This window comes from Colletotrichum gloeosporioides (genome assembly GCF_011800055.1).
Source record: "Colletotrichum gloeosporioides strain Lc1 chromosome Unknown consensus_60, whole genome shotgun sequence".
NCBI lineage: Eukaryota > Fungi > Ascomycota > Sordariomycetes > Glomerellales > Glomerellaceae > Colletotrichum > Colletotrichum gloeosporioides.
This window is the reverse complement of record NW_025544705.1, coordinates 254,815-277,846: the sequence shown is the minus strand read 5'-3', so window position 1 is coordinate 277,846 and position 23,032 is coordinate 254,815. Positions and strand designations below refer to the sequence as shown.

Sequence of the window (23,032 nt, the reverse complement as noted above, 5' to 3'; positions counted from 1 at the left end):
CATCAACCAAAGAAATTTCAACATTAAGAATAGCTTCAGGGCAATGCCACTGAATTTAGGATTTGAACGCATGGCATCACACGGCTAATAATGAGGACTGTAGTCATAACAGCTTGTCGTAATTGTCTCCTGTCTTTGATTCAACTGATGAAGTACAATTAAATGCCTGCAGACTATGGAACGAAGGTTCTGCTTATGAAAGGACTGTGCATCAGTATTGTTGACTCGTCGTCGGAACAAAGCCGAATTGTTGGACTGCCTCGAAAATTTACCGGCGGATGGCCATCGGCTTTCGCCCGATCAAATAGGGATCTAGATGAGTACCTAGCCAATCAAATCCATTCACTGGGTCTCTTACACCATGACTACGGAAATCAAGCGGGAGATTTCTTATTTCTCGTCAATGAGAATATCTACTTATGCAATGGGACGAGACTGAAATCCAAAGGAAGATGTGGGTGATCAAGTACCGGACTATGGGGGAGCCTTATGGGCCGTATCGATACAGCAGCTGCAGGAGCGCACTATCTATTGTACACATATGAATTAGACAAGATGTCCGTGATCGTTACTCCTTTCGTGTCTGCTTCACGCTGTCCTCATGCTCGTGTGCATCTTCCGCCGTCACAACCATGACCTTTTCTTCATCTGACCCGCCGTTCTGGGCATTCTGAGAGTTGACAATGGCGAGACTCGACTTTCCGACCTTGTGCCAGGGCATCTGGAAAAGTTGATCCATTTTCTCCATGGACATTCCTTTCGTCTCTGGGTATGCGAAATAACAGTATGTCGTGGAAATGGTGGTGAATAAAGTGAACAGAAGGAACGGGCCCCATGAGTGCATGGCAATCACCATGTTAGGCTGCGCGCGCGAGAGCGCGAAGTTGACCAGATATTGCCAGGTAATGCAGATTGCCATACAACTACCACGGACCTTCGTGGGAAAGACTTCGGCGTTGATGATCCACGGAATAGTTCCCCAGCTAATCGCATACCCAAGGGCAAAGATGTAGATGCACACGACTGCGACCCATCCAGCTGGGCCAGTACCATTGGCTCCTGATGGGTTGGCAACAGCCAGATAAATGGTGATGTACGTCAGAGACCCAACGATAAGACCGGAACCAATGAAGAGTCCCATACGTCGTCCGAACCGGTCGATGAAGAACAGGCAGTAAAGAAGCACTGCGATGAACTTGACGAGTCCGTAGATTCCCGAGAAGAGATAGTTGACGGAAGGCGCCGTAAGCCCGATAGACGATAGAATCGATGTGTTGTAGTAGGTAATAATGTTCCTAGTGGGTTTTAGGTGTTTGTTCCATAAAGACTCCCTCGACTAAGGGGACTTACCCGCCACTGAACTGAAAGCCAATTTGGATAAACATGACCATGAAGAGGCGTTTTCGGATATTTTCGGAGCATATTTCCTGGAAAAGACCCTTGAGGCCCGGCGCAACTGGTTGATCTTCCAGTCCCCGTTGGATCTGATCAAATTCTTGGCGCACAAAGGGGTGGGTGCGGGGGAGAGATCTGAGAGTTTCGAGTACGCTTTGCGCCTTTTCGACCTTTCCATGATTCAGGAGCCATCTTGGAGACTCGGGCATGAAAAGGAGGCCAATCAGAAGGATGACTCCAGGAAGAGCTTGAACAGCCATAGGCATCTGCCACTGAGCATTTTGCGTGTTTCTAATGTGTTGCAAGGAGCCAAAGTTGATCCAGTATGCAAGACCAACTGACAGCATCGTATTGGCGTTGTACAATGCAGTCAAGCCGCCACGAATGCTCTGAGGAGCGATCTCTGCAATGTACCCGGGGCCGACGACACTGGCGGCACCGGACCCATAGCCTGACAGAGCCCTCCCGACGATGAACTGAATCCGTCCGCCGGATCCACCAGGATTCGCAGTCATGAGAACTGCTGAGGCCACGAACAGGATTGTGAAGATTACCAGGGAGAATCGCCGTCCGAGTCTCTCGATGAACGGGGCGCAAGTCAACGACCCGAGACACGATCCAAGAATTAGCACAGAGGTTATCCATCCATTCCAATTGGCGAGATTGGCGGTGTTCATATCTTGGAAGTCGAAGTGTGATTTGAACGGCTTCATGGCGAGCACACCGGAGATATTCGCAGTATTGAATCCTAGAACGAAGATTATGTCAGTAAGTTCTCTGACGAGACGGTAAGATCCCATTACACTAACCATGGAGAGCCCCGGTGAAGGAAAGTATTGTGCAGTATGCCACGATCTTCCAAGAGATCACCTCTTTGGGGGTTTGTTCGTAGATTTTCCTGTCGATTATAGGCATCTTCGCAGAACTGTTGGGGACCTGAACACCGACTTGGCCAGAAAGATAGTACGGATAGCAAAGCAAGATAAAAAGAGAAATAAGGAGAGACAGATAGGAGGAACGGCAGGTGGTATTAATGCTTTTTGCTCTGGCGCTTTCAGTCCGATGTCCAGTTTCCAGTAGGATCAATTCTAAGTAACTCCACTTGCAGGCCGTGAAGTGTGCTAGGTACACACGTGGCGGCTTGACAATATGGGCATCGGTTGAGAAAAGCTATCCATGTTCCTTCCGGCATACATTAGCCACACTTTGGACACTGAATGCATTGGCGAAGAGTGCTATTCGTAATGGCATCATTCCATGACTCGTCTCAATGACAGTAAAGATGAGACGTTCTTCCGGGAAACACGTCCTTGGGGCATGGTACCAAGGAAGCACAGTCGCCGTAGCCCCAACGAAGTAGACTTTGCCGCGAGTCCGACTGTCGTGTGCCTGGATGCATCCGCCGTACATTCGCAGTTGATGTCTATGAGCGGATGGGGCCTCGTCCGATGTATGGGACATATCCACTAAGTCCTAGGAGATTTCTGGGGACCCCGGGACCAGTGAGCTTCCCCGGAGGTGCTCGAGTCCCCATTACTTCTCCGCGAACGCGTGGATCAAACGGCGGAAGCTTACAATCTTGGCAAGGTGCAAATCTAGGTCACACCCCTATCTTGGTTCAATCCTTGGTCACGGAAGACCATCAGTCGGCTTTGACCCGGTACCAGGAAGCCCGCCGTCGGCTTTCAACCGAGACAAGTCGGAAGATATCGAGTCAGAAGTGCGACAACCTGCTTACGTTTTCAGAATGGAAACATGCCACAGTTACCAAGACCGACGAAAAGTATAAAGAGATGGGTTTCAGTCATCAACCGTCGGCCTGCCGAGCGACACACTTGCCCAAGAATGAACTTCTAGTTCTTGGCCAGCCGATGACGGGAGTATATCCCATATGACGTTTCGCAATCGGTCTATGAATTGAAGAAGTTTTCGATTTGCTGCTTTCGTGGTCCAGACTGCTTGGTACTTTGATTTACCTGTGGCAGACAGAGACTCTGTGAGGCAGCACGAGGTTTACTGCTTGAGGAAACATTGAAGTTTCCATGGTTTACCGAAGACCTGGGTTTAAAATTGCCCGCACTGGTTGAGGTATTGACTTTTATTCAGATCACAAGTTGTTCATTCCCAAACTCATTGACATGCTACAGGTGGACCACGTGAAAAGGATCCGTCTAGCACGTATGCTGCACTACCCCTCTCGCCATGGGAACGCGCCTATGCCCATTCGTTTGGACAGCGTCTGGCAAACTCGTTCGTCAAGGTTCAAAGAGTAGAATCATTGAATCTCGTAATATGCTGTTCGCACGTCAGGATTTCTGAAGGCTTTCAGGGAATTGGACGGCTGGTCAACAACCCAGAAAACTGACCAGCGATGCAGCTTTCCTAGAATGTTTAACGCTGGTGGATCGGAATTAATGCTTGTGCAGCTGAAATTTGTCGCACTTCGTGCTGCCTAATCGATCCGTCGATAGTGGAGCTGTTGGTGGCCTCCCAACCTCCTCCTACTGTCCGAGACATCCGCCTAACCTGATTCGTACAACAGTAAGCAAAGGGGCATTGGAAATAAATCAGACCAATTGTCGATTTTTCTATGCACATACTCAACGTTACTGGAAGGTTGTAACTGCCGGTTAATAGACAGGTCCGACATAATGGAGGTCGACGGAGTGTTCCTGAGATATGCGAGTAAGTACTCTCTGCAGTGCAGCATCACAGCAAGGGATCAAAGATCATATCAGCTCACGCGCAAATGAAAGGTCCAAACGAACAGCGGACAATCAGCAGAGAGGACCTTGGGTTCTACCATGCAGTCATTATAGGCGCCATCTACGAGCGTGGCAATGGGCCTGCTATCAGGTCACCCCAATCGCTATTCGGGCCCCTGGCACGGTGTATCGAACAACATCCATTTCTGGGCGTCACTGTGGGAGACAGGCACACCGATAAATCCTTCTACCAGCGTGTACACATGGTCGACCTGAATGATCACATTGAAATCAAAGAACTGCCCATCTCAACGAAGCTCGAACGATGGAACGCAATAGAGGAATTGCAGCGCTCCAACCTAGACCGTCCTTTCAATCACACCATCCCTCCTTGGAGAATCATCATATTGCCTCTCTCCAACTCGGAGACTTTCATCGCGTTCGCTTGGTCACACATGATTGGCGATGGACTTTCAGGAATCTCTCTACATCAATCTCTACTCGAAGCGATCAGGGGGTCTTCAGACTTAGCCTCCGATGCCCCGTCGACTGTCAAGCCACCACAAGTTGCTCTTGGGCTCCCGTTTGACACGCCTCATCGCCTTCCTATATCTTGGTCATTTCTCTTGGGCCCTTTGGTTGCTGTGTTCTTCCCTAAGTTCATATCAGACTGGTTGGGTCTCAAAGCACAGGCCTCTACTCTTGATGAAGGCACCTGGACTGGGTCTCCAGCGGCTTTCGCCGGCGACAAGTCCAGGACCAAGATTGCTCTGAGGGTTGTTGAATCCCCTCTGGTGGACAGGGCACTGTGCCAGGCGAAAACACATGACGCCAAATTGATGGGACTGTTACATCAGTTCATTGGGCGAGGGATGAGCAAAGCTTTCGGCGAAGTCAATGTCACCAACTTTGTGTCTCAGACGGCCATCAACATGCGCAAGTCTGTCGGAGTTCCCAGCGACGAGATGGGAGAATTTGTGTCAGCCACGTACTTGGTTCACCCGAAACTGACCTCGGCTGGTCCACTTTCCGATGCGGAATGGTTGGCAGCCAGTTCGAGCACCAAGTCTTTCGCCGAGACCGCAGCCACCTTGCAAGACCAACCTATCGGTCTGCTCAGGTATCTGCCGAGTGTCAGGAAGTGGCTGCTGTCTAAGCTCGGCCAGCGCCGCGATTGCTCGCACGAAGTGAGCAACGTTGGCGCCTTCGAAGGTGCGACTCGCGACGGCGAGAAGAAACCTACAATCACGCACGTTGTCTTTTCCCAGCCGGGTCATGTGTCGAGTGCCCCGATATGCTTCAACATATCTAGCGTGAAGCAAGGGCCTTTGGTGTACACAGTGACCTGGCCGACTGGTGCATTGGGGATTCCCGAAGCCGAAGAGGACGCCGTGGTAGACACCATCTGCACGTCCATTCAAGCCGACTTTGAAGCAATTGGGCTCATGTAGTGCTGATAACACTCAGAAAGATTCTTCTCGTCGAAGAAGCACTTCTCAACTGGCGGTGACTATGCCTCTCTTGACAAGATGCTTGGGCCAACCTCCATCCAATGTTGAGGACCCACCAAACGCTGTCAATTGCGCCCATATCCGAAACCGGGGTCCGTCTTCAAACCTCGCAAGAGAGCAATTGGCGCAGGCTGAGAGTCCGGAAGTTGAATAGACCTCATGCGTCCAGTATCTCCTTGATTTTATCGTTCTAATCAAGATGAGCTTTTGTATTTTTTTTTATCTAAGGATCGGAGAACAATACAACTTTTTTTGGCCGACATCCATTCTAATGCGGCGAAACTGAGCCAATCAGAAACTGTCCTGACGTGTACATTTCGCCAAAAAGGCGCGATTGACGAGTTCATGCAGTTAGTGCCTTAGTCACAGGTCACTAGATTGGCGCAAGTGTCGGACAAGCTTTCGACTCCGTTCTTCTCCGGACATGACTTTCTTATCACATTACTGAGCATCCATTTCTCAGTTGAAGCCCCGTATTGGTAAGTGAGAAATACAAACCAAAATTATCTTGGGCTACGATGGCAGCCATCCAGGATGAGCCACCTACACCACGCGAGGAGCAACCCTGGTCAGAGTCTCAGCATCCTCCACAGGCAGATACTCGCGATGCGACAAGCGTCAATCAACAAGATCCTGCCAGTCCAGTCTCACCCGTTGCCAATAAGCTCACCCTTCGGTCTACTTCAACTGATTTGCCAAATTCGATGTTTTCCATCGGAAGTTTCGATCTCCTCGAAATGGACCTCGGCCAGCCACAAACCCCTAGTCATCCAGTCCAAGTAAGTCCTCCACTTCTTGCCCATCTCCACTGACTCATACTGTGTAGCTAGAGGCCGGTCAAGTCTCTCGAAACTTTGATGACCAAGTTGCGATCACACTATCCTCACAACAATCAGTTTCTTTAACACGGCGCACAACAATACCAAGATCTGGTAGAAGCACAAGCTCCATTTCGGATATGGCTGCGCCATCCAACAGTGCCGTTCCACCCAAAATAGGAACGCGATTTTCCAGAGACACCGCTCGTCTTCTCAAAGAGTGGCTTAATACCCACAGTCACTACCCGTATCCTAGTCAAGCCGATAGGCAGAGTCTGCAGCTGTCGACTGGACTTTCCAAAACTCAGATATCAAACTGGCTTGCCAATGCGAGAAGACGCCAGAAATCACTCGCAAACACCACTCCTGCACGTTCTCCTTGGTCAGATGAGTCAGGCGCCCATGTACCAAGGCGTCCAGGAACTCCAATTCCGAATCGGACACGCATGGAGAGCCATTATCTTGACATGGATCCTATGGAGAGATGGGTTGACTCGCCTCCCGAGGATGAGCCTGCAGCAGTTGATGATATCGCTCGCGCAATAGCCTCTGGGAATCCGTCAGCCTCAAGTGAGTCCAATTACAACCGCCCTGCATAGAGTAGGACATTCATCCTACACAGTAACCATGGCTGAAAAGTTTTTAGGTGACCCAATCAATACAATCTTTCCAAAGGCTCGATCAGATCCATCATATTTCATGGGCGAAAGCTCGGCAAGTAGTGTCGTATCTTCCAGAGAGGGCTCCAAGGCATCTGCAAGTTCTCGAGGCTCACTTAAATCTGCAAGTTTGCCGCCCTCTTTCAAGAAACGAGGACGGCCCAGAACTCGTAAAGGAGGGCACAGCACGCCCCTTGTGCAAAACCGAGGCCCTTTCCAGTGCACATTTTGTACAGAGACATTTCGCGCCAAGTACGAATGGAAGAGACACGAGAAGTCGCTCCACATACCACTGGATAGATGGGCTTGTGCTCCCAATGGCCCGACAAGCGTCAATCCCAGCACCGGTGCTCAGGCTTGCGTTTTCTGCGAGAGATCCAATCCAGATGAGGCACATCTCAACCTTCACAACTACATGGCCTGTCACGGGAGAGTCTTCAACCGTAAGGACCATCTGAAACAGCATTTACGCCTTTTTCATGACGCACCAGGCGTTGATTGGGTCATAGAAGGTTGGAAAACTGCTACCCCGGAGATTCGCTCGCGTTGCGGCTTTTGCGAGCAGTTGCTTCCGACCTGGGAAGATCGCGTTGATCATTTAGCGGACCACTTCAAGTCGGGGAAAACAATGGCATCCTGGACTGGTGATTGGGGTTTTGAACCATCAGTGATGGAGACTGTTGAACACTTTATGCCTCCGTGTGAGTCCTGGGATCTCATAGTAACCTCGAGGACATGTCTAACCGAGCCGAAAGATATCATTGATCACGAGCGTCACACGCCATTCCCATTCAATGCCACCTTAGTTCCTCCTAATTCACCACGCAGTGCGTACGAATTGTTGACCTTGGAGCTGGAGTACTTCATGCAAAGACATATGGACGAATACGGACAGGTACCCAAGAATTCCGAAATTCAACTGGAAGCTTGCCGTGTCATATTTGCATCGGAGGTTCTGTGCACCTCGCCCAACATTCAAGAGACAGACACCTCATCCTGGCTACGAGATCTCATCGAATCAAATGAAGACATTACCACGAAGGCGAAATTTGGATCCATAAGATCACAGGCGGAGAGTAGACTTTCAGTTCTCCGGATCAACGGGAAAAGGACACTGTTTGATTCGTGCCCGCTAGAGCTTCAGCTGCGAGACTACGTCCACACTCTTTGAGCGTCTCAGTCTATAGTCCCAATGGACAATGATCTCCAAGCAGAGGCCTGTAGAATTGTTACACGCATGGAGGAGGGACTCACGGTTGGATCTCCTGACTTTGTTGCCAATTGGCTGACCAAGTTGATTACCACCTCTACAACATGGCTCTATGGATTCAAGAAGCGCACCCGCCTCCTGTCCAACACAGAGCAGAAACTTCCAGCCGGGGCAGACCCCAGCAAACTCACAGATGCTTTTCTGGGGCCACTGGGTCTGAGCATTGCTCACGCTTCCAGGGCTAGCTTTCCCATGAACGAGAATGGCACGCTGGGTCTGCAAACAGACACCCATGATGAAGGGTTGTTCTCGCGCCCCAAATCTAGATCTGATGCGTTTATCTTTGAGATGGACGACATCCAGTATCCTCATATGCTAGAAAAGGGGAATTTGGAAAAGGGAACGGCATCTGAGCTCCAACTAGCAGATGCCTCTTCTCGCCAGTACCAAAAGTTGCCTGAAACTGCTCACGAAGCAGCAGGAAGTCTCCGTAGACCCGGTTGGCTTAAGTCAGGAGCCTTCGTACTAAACGATTGCAATTCACATCGATGGTTAGCTATGGAGCTGAAGCGATGGGCGGCATCGACGATGTCCTCAAACAACCCCACCCATCATGTCCCATCAGACGAAGAAATTCGTCATCAGGCTCGTTTTCTGCTGTTTGACGAGTAAGTTCCCCCTTCTTTTGACACAGAAAGCCTATTAAGCTGCGCCAGTGACGACCCTTGGAACCAAACTGCAGCCGATAACATGGAGTGGCTTGAAGACTTCAAACGCCAGGCTGGAATACCACGATGAGGGTTACCACTTCATCTCCCTTATCTTTAACACCAAGTTTTAGCCCATATAGATTTGTGACTACCTAAGCATCAGGGAAACATCGAAGCCTGTGAGAATGAAATCGCTGGATGCAGATGCACTCGCATTTCAAAGCCAGTATTAATTACAACCTAACATCGACGTTCCTCCAAGTCTTCCTAGCACCTACACAGCTGCTAGGAAAGTCGAATCACAAGTGAACACTCAGCCATTGATATGCGGGGTTCATATTACCAGTTAAAACGATACGTAGCTCTTATTACTAACCGAATGAAACCTAGCTGGGCATTTTTCAAAAACGCCTCCCTTCAATTAGCGCTTTTCTGCAGGCAGCAGGCTGCCAGACATTACCTGGGGTGCTGGGTAAGACAGCTCGTCTCATGAAGCCGCCCTTTTTCAGATTGGCCAGGCCCATGTCGATCCTTTGTGACGTAACACTCAGGCACTGCACTCTCATCCTACGGCATCACGGCCCACTAGCTCTGAATCCTTCCAAAGTCAAAATCATCTGAGCCCCTCGCGCTGCCAAGATATATAACACCATTAGCCACCTCCGATTACGACGCCCTCCCCTCGTATCGTCCATCCCAGCATCATTCTATTACCAAGTTCAACCATGGTTTATATCTCGCCGCCAACGAACGTTCCCAAGCTTAACGCTTACGTCACGACCAGCCTGCCCGAAGATGCACTGGCAAAGCTCAAGAAGGCGTTCGAGTTAGGTGCATGCTCAAGATTCAGCCCCATCCTCGAGATGGTGATCAAAGATGATCCTTCATACCACGACAAGTCACATGCCGAGATCCGGCGTGCTGAAGACGCGGCTGGTCGAACAGATGGATTCGTCATCATTGACAATCATGCCGCCTCGGACGTTGCAGTTTGGTATGTTGACTCATTCGCGACGCAAGACCAAGTCGACTCCGACGAGGCCGAAAGCGTCAACGTCCTCATCAAGATACTCGTTAAAGCAGAATGCCTGCCACTTACTTGGGTCAACTACGAAATTGCCAACATAGACATCATGGAGGACTTGGATAATTGTGGAGTGGAGATGCCACTTACAGAGGACTACGAGCAAAGTACTATCAGCAACTGTGGCGGGATGGACATGGAAGAACAGCAAAGCCATCAGCAGCTATGGTTTACTGCGGAACCTGGCGAATTCGAAGAGTCTACGGATCCCGATCACCTCGACAATTTCAGGCCACGGCCTGAGAAGGTTGCAAAGTTGTATGAAAATTTGGCGAAGGAAAACGGGATTGTTGCAAATTGGACCATACCCTCCCCCGCCCGCTCGGTCAAATTACCAGACGGCAGCAAGAAGACCTTTCCTGAGGGTAGCATCATTCTTCAGCACACATGGAATCCTCAATTCCCCTGGCCCGAGTACAAGTGGCCTGAGGGGTCGCTATAGGATAATGTTGATCATGGATTTTACTATCTCTGCAGCAATTTTCTTTGAAACGCAACTCTTCTTACTTATTCATTCAATGGGGAAGCCCCGCAGTAGATTGAATGTTTTCTAAAAAGCATGGCAAGCATTGTCTCCCTTGGCAATCAGCCCCTAAGAATGAATCATTTACTGTTTCTTTTTCTTTAAGTTTTGGTTGATCTCCTTAATCTCACTGTAACAAAGGCCGCTACATAATTCATTTCTGGTCTTCTTTACAAGAGTCACCGCCTCTTGTGCATTGCAGATGGCCAGATCTATCCTCATGACACTCTGCTTCACTCAAGCCGTTGCCACAATACATTTGCAGAATAAACCCCACAAGAATGTCAATGGACTGGGACTTTTATGCGTGATCAATTGTTGAGCGCTGAGCCTTTTCAATAGCGAGCCAGCAGTCGGATTTACAAGGAACTGCTTTTCTATTGAAGCGGTCAAACAGGCAGGCACACGGGAGGCGCCATTGCTGACCTCATCTCTTGCCTCATTCTCATCCTCCGAAGTCTCTTCCCAGCTTCCTTCTCCAGCAACACATCCAACTTACCTGAGTCCCTTGCCTTCAACCACTCAATCCAAGACAGCCGCGATGGAATCCACGGGCTCCCAGCCTTCGAGCTATTCGTTGCTCGACGATGACGATGACGAGTTCAAAATGCTCCCGCCCATGCCTGGAATACGGGTCGCGTCTCACCTCAAGTATTTCTCACTCTCAACCCTCACTGCCGTCGCAATCGTCTCGTTCCTCTTGCTAATAAAAGGATGTGCGCAGGATCTTACACCTTCCGCCCGAAAATGATGCTCATACCGTCGCGGACTCAGACCATCCCAACTCCGGCTGTGGGGGAACTATCATTGTCGTCGTGGCGCAACTCGCCACCTGGGCTACCATGCCTCTGTCCGCCATCTAGAAGGTGATGGACTCTTTCAAGCATGCTGTTGTCAATAGAAACGGGGGCATGGTCAAAGACGAGCGCCACAGATTCGACATTCTCAGCTCTAGGTATGGACGTCGGTGGGCGACTGACTCGAGAAGTCACCGTCCTTTCGACTACCTCGAGGAGGAGGACGACGATGATTATCTTCTGCTGTCCCCTTCCACGTATATTGTTCCCGAGCCCAAGACGACTGGTCTTGGTAAGCGCATCCGCAAAGTTTTTGGTTGTTGATTGGCCAACATCTCTTTCTGCGAAGTGTTGCAAAACAGGTTTGACGATTGTACCCGTCCCGAAAAGCCAACTTGACTGACAAGATCGTAGCATAAGGTTTTGGCTGCTGATTGAGAACAATTTATCGCCGTGAACGGTTGTCACACAGATAGCTTGAGAAGAAGAAATTGGCACAGGTGGTAAATGCGGACTCCTACCTTGGGAGGAATTATGGAAGGGACACAAATCAGTTGCCAACTCTTCCACCAATCAAGGGCGTTTGTGCCCGGTACCAGAGTCAATAGATGTGCACAGTTCAACACATTTCTCTCAGCAGTGACGCACATGTAGTGACCCCTCTGGAAGCGCTGTCAGCTTTTGTGGAAAGGCTCTTTGCGGTTATCCGCGATTTCGACTGTCAATAGCATGGTGATAATGACTGGGTTGATTGGACCCATGTTCGGCATTCCGATTTTTGAATGCCGAAATGTTCGGCTTACCGAGATCTCTATCCGAGCGCAGCAAATGTTCTTCACTGCCACGAGGTTCCCCCCTGAGCTGTTGACTGGAGAAAGTCTCGGCTAACTGAAGTAGGCTTAGCGCATCTTGTGCTTCGTCGCCGACTCGCCAACGATTGTTTCTTCTACTTCTGCTCAAGTATTCTTAAAGGCCAGTGCGAGGCAGAAAGAATGAGATTCGCATTGATATTTGGGGGTTCTACCTCGTGTCTTCTGCATCGACAAGAGAGTTTTCTCGGTGTTTTGACCGAGAAAACTCTGTGGAGAACGAGAAGTCCTACGAACGCGCAACCACCAGTCAAAACAGGGGATCGGATGCAATATTGCCCTTCAGCCATGAAAGTTCCTGCATCGGCAGCTTATTGGTTTTTCAAAGTCAAAGGCCACCCATTCGCCCTGTGTCTTGGAGCACAATCGCCCCATGGACTCTTTAGATCAAAAATTGCTGGACTTTCTTGAGAACAAAGAGCGTCAAGCTCAGCCATGCTCGCTCCTCAGTGGCATGGACTAACCTGGTGATAAGATTGGAGGCTTATCTTACCTTAGTAATGAGTCAGTGGGGGCCAACACCACCGGATCTGTTTGTTACCCCTCACGACCGGACTCTTGAACCACTCCGTCGGTTTCGTTCCTCACCGACTCCTGAGCTTAGCGCAGGTTGTCGGTGAGTATCTCAAAGACTCTTCGGCTCCTGACTGAGAGTCCCGCATTCTCAACTCTACCACCCGCCAAGCACCACACCGGAAGATGGTGGGCCCGTTGCGAATACGGTCCAGCATAGCTTGCGCAAGATGCAGACGCTCCAAGATCAAGTGCGAGAACACTGGCCGCCTAGATGCGCCCTGCGAGAACTGCATCAAGAGTCGGAAAGAATGTGTGTGGCCGATGCCCGCCCCGTCGCCACTGAAGAGACCCGATCCACCTTCCGCACCTCGGGATTCACGGGAGACTGCGACACCTCATTCCGGACAGAAAAGGCCGAGACGGGCGACCCACACGCGGATGGATGGGGCTCTCCGTTCCGATGACATTGACATCGTCCGTCGTATTGACAGAACGCTGTGGGACAAGGCTCTGGTCACATTTCAGCGTCATTTCGCCACAGAGCTCTCATTCCTACATGTTCCGACTCTCAAGAACAGGATATACGACTTGACAACCGGCCACGCGTCGGTAGCATTCGATACCCAACTAGTCCTTCTCGGTCTTCTGGCATTAACCGGGAGATACCACGGAGAGCTCGCCGATTACTTCGACAACGGCTCTGGAGAAGTCTCATATGATTCCAGTCTTGGGGACCAAGGTATTTCCGAAGCTTTTGCAAGAACGTTGGATAAGTCTCTGGGCTCGTTCGCATCGGCATGTTCCATCGGATCAGTTGAGCGTGTGCAAGCCTTACTCATGCTTGGTCTCTACGAATGGATCTCGCCAAATCACGAGGGCCTCCGGGCTTGGATGTTAGTCGGTTCGGCTGGACGGATGGCGCAGGCACTCAAGCTGGGATACGAGGCCAATTACAGCACAGCGAACCACTCCGACGCAACACTTGAAGACGCTATCGTTGACCGCGAGGTTAGGCGCAGGACTATGTTCAGCTGCTTCATCTTCGATCGACTTATCTCTTGTGGCAAAGAACGACCATCATTCATCCGATCAGATGACCTTCACGTGCGATTACCCTGCGCCAAAGAGGACTTCGACTTAAGCCGCCAGACTAGCACGGAATGGTTCTCCGGTGATGTGGACTCGTCGTCGCTGCATGATGAAACTAGCATCTTGGGTCGATTTGTCCAACTAGTCGACCTATGGGGTCGCATATCTCAGTATTCTAGTGCTGGCGGTCGGTTCTTGGACAAGCAACGTCCTCCCTGGAACCCCGAGTCTCTTTTTTTTCAACTACGTCGAGAAGCAGACGCCTTTAGTAAGACTCTCGAAGCTCCAGGAACCTTTCTGAGCCTCAGTCCTTCAAACTACTTCCGCCATGAGAGCACGTCCAGCACATACATCATTCTTCATCTTCTAATGTCTCTTTGCAAGATAATGCTTCATCGGCAATATCTACCCTTCATTCCAATCAAATGTACCAGACCATCTGGTCCCTTGGATGAGCCTACATTTCCACCGGAGGAGGTTCCTCCGGGTTTTTGGGAAGAAAGCGCTCGAGAGCTTTTCGGGGCCAGCAAGACGGTCGCCAACGTGATTGAACTATGCGAGGATCGCCTTCCACATTCTCCTCTTGTAGCCTTCGTCATCTACACTGCTTCTTTCACCGGAGTCTACGCACAACATTTCCCTCGCATGGACACAGAAGCCTATCTATGTAGCCGATCCAGCGACCAAGACGAAGTGGCCGAGAATCAACCCATCAGTGCTTCGTTCGGCCCAACAAAAGTAATGTTCGACACGCTTTCAGAACTTGCCAGATATTCAGGGGTTGCAGCAGCGTTCGTCGCGAGGTTTTACGAAGTAGATCAGTACTTCTCTTCCATGGTTCAGGATTACCACCGCAACCTCCGACATCGCACCACTTCTCAACAGTCGGGCGAGAGGCTAAGCATTCGGATGGGAGGCGACACAGGCGGGCTGGAGGAGTGGGTGGTGAAATCGGATAGAATTGTCAGTAACAGCTCCATTATCAGAGAAACCGAGCCGACGGGCCATCCCACGCAACCCGATGCGCGAGGGGTCGAATCGCTCGTTCCGAGCCATCATCGGAACAACAGCCGCAATGCCACAAGCACAACATTCCGAACCCCTCCGGGAGAACAGTCTTCTGTTGGTGGCCGCGCAAACATTCAGATTATTCCACCACCAAACGATGAAAGGACAGTTGGGACGAGTGGGCAAATGCAGTCTCCTCCTTTGTCTTCGGCGCCATCACATATCGCTGGTGTTGACCCTTTACTCTTGGAAGGTGGAGACGATTGGAGTTGGGCGTTTCTTAATGATATGTACTTGGGCAGTGTATCCCTTGACCCTGTTGACGGCGGTCCTGGCTATTCATTCTAATACAAGGACAGTGGTAATGTCAATGGTCTCTGATCGTGTCTAATTACACAAGTTCTTCATATCCAATTGAGTACCAGCAGTGGTTTCCATCTATCATCAATGAAGATGCACCGTGCTTGAGATTCATGCTCAACACGAAAGACAAATTGATGAATACGCGGTATGCTTGGAGCTGCATATTGCAACACGAGGATTTCGTGGGCCCAAGCTTGTACATATTCTCGAGCCATCATGTTGGCATGCTCTCCTTAAAATACCAAGCCCATGCCACGTCTGCACACTCAATTTGACCGCTATATTCGCTGATCTTTAGACTTTAGCCATGCCTCTGGGAGCCCTATTACATGTGAGCCTCCGGTAATGCAACACGCACGTATGGAAGCCCGCCCGGGAACGCCGCCAGTGCCGAAGCGGATACCCCGTGTTTACTCCTGTCGATCGGTGGGGTGTCTCACCGAGCACAGGCCCGCAAACCCCGCTGGCTGAAGAACAAACATAGATGATCAACCGCGGAGATAGCCCTTCGGGGCGCCGCAAACAGGGTCACGTTCATCAGATCGTATTCCGTTACTCCTGACTCAAACCGTCTTGACGTCTGAAGTTTGACACTTGCTAGCCTTACCTCTTGACAGCACGTCGAGATTTTGAGTGTTGTCGACAGCTGCAGAGGTTTAGCCGCACTGAAGTCTAATCATGCATCACCTATGATCAAAGTTTTCGGACGCAGAGTATTCAATATTGGCCCTGAAAAACTGGAGCAATGCTGCGTGTGCAAAGGATGTCCAACATTCCCCAACGCCCACCGAGTTGAGGCCGGAGTGTTCATCCCAATACCTTACAGCCTCCACCTCCACATCCCCTTGTTGAGGGCTGACCGCCTGAATGATCATCGAGATTTCCTCCACCACGTATTACGGAAAACCTGGAAAGTTCCCATCATATAAACAGCAATGGTTTCCTTCTTCGATTGTCAATTCCTCCATCACGCCATCATAACACAGCATCTTCTCATCTCCACTACTCCGCCATCTCAATCGCCATCATGCAGTTCTTCCAGATTGCCTCCATCCTCGCCGTCATGGCCTCCTCCGTCTCCGCCGCGGTCACCGTCGGTTCCGCTTGCGAGGGTGCCGGCTACGAGTGTGTTTCCGGAAACGCGGCCATTGCCTCTTGCGACGGCGCTAAGTGGCAGCTCGCTGCCAACTGCGGAGGCTGCTCCGACGCCTGCGTCAAGCCTGATGCTGGCGCCCCTTACTGCAAGTGCTAAGCAAACACGACTTTGCAAGTAGGTTAGATCTCAGAGCACATCGATATTGTAATTGACTGACTGGAGTAACAGGTCTACTGAGCAAATGAAGACAAGGTGTTGTGTGGACGGTTCACGGAGCGAGCATTGCCGATGCAGCTTGCGCTAGATATCCCAAAAGCTCTCAATTTCGACACCCGAATTCTCACCCGCTCTGAACCCTTCCATGAGTGACGTTACAGTGCATATCACCCTTCGCCCTCCGACTTCATGTACAACTTTGCATTGCCTTGCTTTTTTGGTGGGCTTGGTTTAGATCAATTCCGGTCCGGAGTATGTGTCAAAACCAATCCGATTTCCAAGGCTTCAATCCTCAAGCTTCGTCGCCAGGAGTTGCTGGATTTGCCGGAGAGTGTCAACGGTCATAGTGATGTCCACCGTCTTTGATCCCTCCAGGCCATTGGAAGTGGCCACGTCAGGGTTCGGATAATACCAGCATGCAATCGCGATAATCACGTAGACGACCTGCAAAAGTTAGGATACAAGAAAACATCAGCTAGGATGGCGTGTGGGCGGCTAGAACTCACCACGAGCAAAGCCCCCTCCAGCCAGTTTGATTCTCCGTCTCGCAAAAAATTGCCCACAACCAGAATGGAAAGAACAAGCAAGCCGATCATGAATATTTCGAAATTCAGGTCCATCGGCTTGCCCAATGCCCAGCCAACAAGGACAACCAAGGGGCCATTGAAAAGAGCTGTTTGGATTGATGGCGCGAGACAGTGATAGAGCGCTACGTTGATAACTCCATCTACACGTGTATAAGTTAGAAAGTTTCTGATACAGAATTCTCACTCAAGATGGCGAGGGCATTTCATACTTACCCCAAGCTTCATCGATGGCAGTCAAGTGCTCGGCAGCCTTCTCAACCAACGGGAGGAGGATCAAGCCTAAGAATTGATCGGGTATCCCACTTTCTACGACCTCTTCAATGCCTTCAACGAGGAAAATGAGGAGCAGTGTCACTAACACAAGTGAAATTGTGAGAGCCAGTGCCGTTTCTGTCATGGTGAACTTGGGCTTCTCCATGTCTTCCTCACGGTCGGCATCTCGGTGCTCATCCATCTCAATTACCTCATCGAATATGCTGTGCTGGCTGCTGGCTTGATACCAGATGTAGAGAAAGAAGGCCACGATCAAGGCAATAGACGTGGCTTGGCTAATGCGCAAGACATCAGCTTGAAGGGTGCCTTCTGTGAACTTTTCATGGAACGTCACCCGGAGACCTGGGAGTTCCGGCCATGTCTCAGCCTTAAGAGCCGAGTAAAACGCGCTTGGAATCAAAAGTCCAAACGCGGCAACCAAGAGAAGCCCAGTCCCTACTTCAGAGACGATTGCATGGAACTTTTGGCTGGAGTTGCGAACTCCACCAAAAAAGAAGCAAAGCCCAAGGCAGAGCAGAAGATTTGTCAAGATACTTCCGAGGATGGCAGCCTGGATGATGGGTATCAAGTTTCCCTCATCTCCATTTCCTTCGTGAGTATTGTGCTTGACAATAAGAACCACGAAGAGAATTATCTCAACAATGGACCCGAAGGTAGTCTCGATCAAAATACCAGCTACTTTGGGCATCTTTCGGGCGAATTCCTGTCCAGCAAAACCCAAAAGATTTGCCGAGGGCACGACGGCCACGTATGCTGTTGCGAATTTCCATAGATGAAGTCCAGGGAGGCAGTTGAGAACGATGGCGATTGGTACCATGGGCCACAGGAAGTTGACCAGCATAGAAGCGGTGCACGAACTCCGCCACAGCACAACCAGGAAGTGTCGGAGATGAAAACCGCTTCTTCCGCTTTCGCCTTCGTGTGCAATGCGGCTTGAGATGGTCTGATGGACGGTTCGGAACGCGGTGGTAGGGAGAAGCGGGGTTGACTCGTGGCTGTGTTCCGTGCCACCGTTGCCGGCCGGCTCCGATGGGCGGGGCCCGTGGATGTCCGCCATGTTGTGGGGAGATCTTGCAGCCGGATCTGTAGCAAAGGAAATCTCACGATGGAGATGAGTTATTGGCAAGGTTAACGTTGGATGGAAATGAGATGAAAACGGTTGGAATTTTCAGCATCAACCGAGAGCGAAGGAGGCTTGTTGTGGGCGCGAGATGAGCGCGACGTTAAAAGTCTTGGCATGCGTGGAAACTTGGCACCACTGCGCGTTGTCTCACACAGCCCATGTCAGGCACTAAGATAAGCGATTCCCTTTCGAGAGTGGCACGACATGTATCATCGGCACAGAGTGCGTGACCCAATATGTTTGCAATAATATCATCTTTATGCTGCGTGTCGCGACCGAATGGTCTCGATCGATCATGTTGCTGCGGGGTTGTTTGGGGTTGAGGCGCGTTCCCTGAGCAATTCACGAGACCCTGGAGAGCCGTTAATTTGATGTATGCCATTAGTCGCGGAGGCAGCCAACTCGTTTGTTTAAGGTGGTCTATGAGACAGAGCCGCACTTCAGAGGAATTGACTTCGTAGCACCTTCTTGTCTTCCGCCGGCCATTAAAGAAACAGAGAACAGGCTATCCCAGCGCATGTCAACGCGCTTCGGTCAATCGGAAGCCGTTCAGCTTCCCCAGATGCCAAGTATCCTTGATCTTCCAGAACAGACATGAGACATGAGATGCTTACGTACTCCGGGCGTCATTCCTTGCGATTCACCGAGAGACTGGTGTTCTGTCAGTGAAGAAACAAGGGCCGAGCGCCGTTGTCTAACTCCACCTGACGCCGGCAGCACTGGGTCCCCGTCTGCCGGGATGGGTCCTTGTTCGCTGCCTTCCCCGCAGTCCGTCCGCGCGAAGGCTGAACACCCCTCCCGAGCAACACACTCGTAATCAAGGAGGCTTGGCTTGCCACGCGCCGGCAGTGTCGGTGCCAAGAGCTCCAGCCACATGAACTGTGTCGGCTATGGTGTCCACACGATATCAAAAGTAAGATGTTTAGTAGTCATTGACGAATGACTGATGGTTTGACTGGCGAAACCGAGTCGGCCGAGTTGCTGACACGTATGTCACGCCATATAGTTCGATGCTGCGTTTTTCAGTTTCTGATCACGGGCATATAATTGACTGCTAAACGCTAAAAACCTTAAACGGAGGGTAACGGCCGTTCGCTATGGCGCCTACGGGCGGAAAGAGCTCTCGAGATCAGATGATGTTTGATGAGGAGACAGACGCGAAACTCAGAAAGGCGCATGATCTCGTGACCAGGTACCCCGCCGCCTTCTGTTTATGTGTTCATACCTTTGCTCCGAACTCGAGTACATTAAAGGAACCTGTCACCTCCCCTCTTTTCTCTTGGCTGCATTCTACCCAGCATATCAAAGCATCTACCTATCCACTTCCACGCTCTGAAAGCTCCATCCACAACCACTCAGCAATCGACTTATCGTCAAGGTACACATCTCCTCCTTCTGATATACTTGCACTTAGCTAATCCCTCACAGTTTGCGTTACCAATTTTCACAGTGGCGTCCACTTCCACCGAGTGTCTTCTCCCACCCGTCAAAATGTCCGAGAGCCCAACAACCCCTGGACGCCCCAGGGATCCCCAAAGCCCTACAGTGACGGGTATCCCCTCCATCCTTACGGTTTTGAGAGAGCCAGAGTCCTTCTCTACCGATGATGATCGCCGTGTCTACCGCCAATCATCCCCCGAAACAGCTTCAAGGCTGGCGCGAGAGACCTTAATCAGCATGTGCAAGACTATAGGTCTCGTTGGTGCGCAGCTCAACAACGGCACGAATGACTCCGACTTCCAGTTACGGCAACTAATCCACCTGGCCCGGAACATCACCAAACGATTGGACAGTCCCGATACGAATGGTAATCCTTCTCGATTCGAGTAGTCGACGCACGAATAAGGCAGGGCATGAATGAATTCGAGTAACTCAATACCACCGTTGCGAAGGGATCATGGAGTTCAATATTGCTACTTGGGCGGCGGTAGTCTAGCATCGGACATGTAGGCTCGGAGTTTTCTCGTGGACAAATTGAGACTGTATTACTACGGTACGCTTCACTTTATTTGACCTTCAGTCTTCGCTGTGATGTGGCTACAATGTGATGTGTTGATCCATGTGATGGAGGAGGAATGACTCTTTGCGATTGGCCTCACCTAGAACAAAACCAGCATTTAAACGCGAATTTCTAAGTTTCGTCAACTGTTAATGTGCTGTTTATCCACGGTGATGCCTTATGTGTTTACCTTGATGAAGCAACGTGGCTCTGATATGTGAGGTTCATCACAGCGAGCGCTTCACGCAGATTGTGCAATTTAAAGTCCAACGAATACAATTTTCAGAGACTGCTTTTCTTTTATGCTCGCGGCCTCGGCGGTGGTGCATCAGTCAGGTTGAAAGTCTCCAGCGAGGTTGTTCTTCTAGGTGCATGGTGACTCGTTCCGAAGGCGGCACATGCCTGCCAAAGCTTAATTGATGCACAGTCATCACATGAAGATGGTCTTTATTTAGCAAGGCAAAATGCGCTGACGATCATTAGAAAGAGACATTCGCTGTCTTCCTCGCATCTCGTCTGAAGGGGGCCCACTCATTCTGACTATTGTCACCACTATTACCGTATCATGCCTGCATCACATTCACCGTAGACCGGACTTTGGCTTAACAAAATTGAGAGTTAATCCGAAAGGGCGCAGCAGTCTGATCAATTGGCATTATAGCCGCCTGGAGGTAATTTGGGTTACTTGGGTATTCAAAGAGCATGGGGCAAATATGCACTGCCATCGTCATTTCCAGCAAACTCGGACCTACAATCTCTCGTTCAAAATAGCAATCTTGGGATCGTCCTCATGCGTCGAGATAAGAATATGCAACCTCAAACCGAGGACCCAGGGCATCTATGTAGGTATTGTCGTCCCTTTCATGTAGAACTCTCATGGCTGCAGACTGCAGGAAATGCACCCATCTGGTCAGTCATTCATCGCAAGATTTCAACACCAGGATCAGGAGAGTCGCTTGAGGATAAATCATCGCTAGTACAGGTTGAAGTAAAGTATGAGATGTGCACCCGGTGGCTTTGGCGGATCTTCCTCCCCCCTCCCCCCCCAGTGCATGGGTTTGCTGATATGCTCAGGCTCAATTCGGATCCGATGCATGGACTCCTGTCGGGCTTGTTACCAAGGACCAGGCGAATTGACACTGGCATTATACATGCTGAAGAATCCACGGGTTGAAGTTAGAGAAGAAGCTGCTTTCATGGAAGGTATTCGTCTATCATGTTTTTCTTGATGTGTGTCTGCGATCGGGCTGGGTCATTCGCCCAAGCTGGACACTGTTGCGCCCCTGCTTTTAACTGGACGGGAAATACCAGATGCTCAGACTCACCAGCTCCATCGGAATTAGATAGTTGAGCTTGGCATAAAAGAGTTGCTGGTAGAAGATGTCCATGGTAGCTCCCGATCCCTCGTGACCCTGAGCAGTTGTGTAAGGTGCAACGTATAATTAAGCCAATTCATCTCTCATTCTGTTAAGTGACATCAAAACTAGACAAGTTTCAGCCAGCAGAGTATTCAAGCTCATCAACTCGCGTATTCGGGTATACTTCATAACGGTGAAGCCTCGTTCCCGGCAAAGAACATCCTCGGCGTGAGGGGAGCCGCTTCGCAAAGTAAAGTCGATCATGCAATCCTGTACCCTGCAGTTGCTTCACGGGTAGGTAATGGGGGAACCATCTTAGTCACTGCGTAGTGTCGAAAAACATCGCCCCAATTATTTCGTGGGTTTGGAATTGTTTGATAATGCATTACAAGTTGAGGCTGGATCATCCTGCCAACAACGGTATGCTAGACTGGATCCAATGGCTTCCAATGTTTCCGCTGCCCTTTGAAAGTCTTATGCTCATGGGCAACAAGCGGGTCTTGCCTGAATCCTTTACCATGCGTCAAAGCACAGTATCGGCCAACTGGAAAGGACTTGAAATAAACCGCTTTTAGCATTAATCTGAAGGTGAGGAGAGTGAGACAAAGAGTCAAAGCGGATATGTAGGTTCTCTCCGAATGTCATCTGGACTCTGGACCTTCAACGTGCGCTAATCGGTTCTCCAATAGGATCTGGTGGATTCCAAAGCTTAATATCAGGGCGAAACGAAACCAAACATTTCCGCTGGGGCGATTTCAGAAAGGTTCACGCTGAATCGGATTAAACGAGCATTGCACTAGAGGCACGGAATCTCTGGAGGCGCGTTCATTGGAAGTCGGGTGGATCTTGCTGTTGCTATACGCTGTTGTTGATCTAGGCTTTATGGAGCGTCGTTTTGTTTGGTCCGGCGAAGTTGACTGCATCTGAACATGCAAAGCTTGCATTTAAGTGAAGGCAAGGGTCACCTACAATAGCGACCAGCTTCATAGGAGATACCATGCGGTCCAGGCCAAGTCATGACCTGGAACTTGAAATTCGCTCCACCATCTCCGCAAAATAGAGTGAAAGAGACACGCCCAAAGCTTGTTGGAAGATACACTAGTCGCATAAGTAGAACCACTTT

General features: G+C 50.3%; 9 protein-coding genes across 9 annotated transcripts; 7 read left to right on the top strand and 2 right to left on the bottom strand.

The window, feature by feature from the left end:
* Positions 1-568: 568 nt before the first annotated feature.
* Positions 569-2,310, bottom strand: GCG54_00013959 (Quinate permease; the record flags this gene model as incomplete). Its single annotated transcript, XM_045413805.1, has 3 exons — positions 569-1,295; positions 1,351-2,143; positions 2,205-2,310. The coding sequence occupies 3 exons, from the start codon at positions 2,308-2,310 to the stop codon at positions 569-571; spliced, it is 1,626 nt and encodes a 541-aa protein (XP_045261884.1).
* A 1,736-nt stretch (positions 2,311-4,046) lies between these two features.
* On the top strand, positions 4,047-5,551 carry GCG54_00013958 (uncharacterized protein; the record flags this gene model as incomplete). Its single annotated transcript, XM_045413804.1, has 2 exons — positions 4,047-4,080; positions 4,134-5,551. 2 exons carry the CDS (start codon positions 4,047-4,049, stop codon positions 5,549-5,551), a joined length of 1,452 nt encoding a protein of 483 aa, XP_045261883.1.
* A 1,018-nt stretch (positions 5,552-6,569) lies between these two features.
* GCG54_00013957 (Mating-type-like protein ALPHA2) lies at positions 6,570-8,259 on the top strand (the record flags this gene model as incomplete). The annotated part of the gene is made up of 4 exons (XM_045413803.1): positions 6,570-7,020; positions 7,133-7,388; positions 7,464-7,789; positions 7,844-8,259. The coding sequence occupies 4 exons, from the start codon at positions 6,570-6,572 to the stop codon at positions 8,257-8,259; spliced, it is 1,449 nt and encodes a 482-aa protein (XP_045261882.1).
* A 21-nt stretch (positions 8,260-8,280) lies between these two features.
* GCG54_00013956 (uncharacterized protein) lies at positions 8,281-9,096 on the top strand (the record flags this gene model as incomplete). Its single annotated transcript, XM_045413802.1, has 2 exons — positions 8,281-8,966; positions 9,015-9,096. 2 exons carry the CDS (start codon positions 8,281-8,283, stop codon positions 9,094-9,096), a joined length of 768 nt encoding a protein of 255 aa, XP_045261881.1.
* Positions 9,097-9,733: 637 nt separating this feature from the next.
* GCG54_00013955 (uncharacterized protein) lies at positions 9,734-10,534 on the top strand (the record flags this gene model as incomplete). Its single annotated transcript, XM_045413801.1, has 1 exon — positions 9,734-10,534. One exon carries the CDS (start codon positions 9,734-9,736, stop codon positions 10,532-10,534), a length of 801 nt encoding a protein of 266 aa, XP_045261880.1.
* A 622-nt stretch (positions 10,535-11,156) lies between these two features.
* On the top strand, positions 11,157-11,736 carry GCG54_00013954 (uncharacterized protein; the record flags this gene model as incomplete). The annotated part of the gene is made up of 3 exons (XM_045413800.1): positions 11,157-11,266; positions 11,340-11,465; positions 11,517-11,736. The coding sequence occupies 3 exons, from the start codon at positions 11,157-11,159 to the stop codon at positions 11,734-11,736; spliced, it is 456 nt and encodes a 151-aa protein (XP_045261879.1).
* Positions 11,737-12,980: 1,244 nt separating this feature from the next.
* GCG54_00013953 (putative transcriptional regulatory protein) lies at positions 12,981-16,509 on the top strand (the record flags this gene model as incomplete). The annotated part of the gene is made up of 2 exons (XM_045413799.1): positions 12,981-15,195; positions 16,244-16,509. The coding sequence occupies 2 exons, from the start codon at positions 12,981-12,983 to the stop codon at positions 16,507-16,509; spliced, it is 2,481 nt and encodes an 826-aa protein (XP_045261878.1).
* Positions 16,510-16,854: 345 nt separating this feature from the next.
* GCG54_00013952 (Vacuolar calcium ion transporter) lies at positions 16,855-18,528 on the bottom strand (the record flags this gene model as incomplete). The annotated part of the gene is made up of 3 exons (XM_045413798.1): positions 16,855-17,013; positions 17,076-17,296; positions 17,370-18,528. Coding segments are annotated over 3 exons (1,539 nt in total), but the record flags the coding sequence as incomplete, so codon positions are not given.
* Positions 18,529-20,043: 1,515 nt separating this feature from the next.
* Positions 20,044-20,382, top strand: GCG54_00013951 (uncharacterized protein; the record flags this gene model as incomplete). Its single annotated transcript, XM_045413797.1, has 1 exon — positions 20,044-20,382. One exon carries the CDS (start codon positions 20,044-20,046, stop codon positions 20,380-20,382), a length of 339 nt encoding a protein of 112 aa, XP_045261876.1.
* Between the last annotated feature and the right edge of the window lie 2,650 nt (positions 20,383-23,032).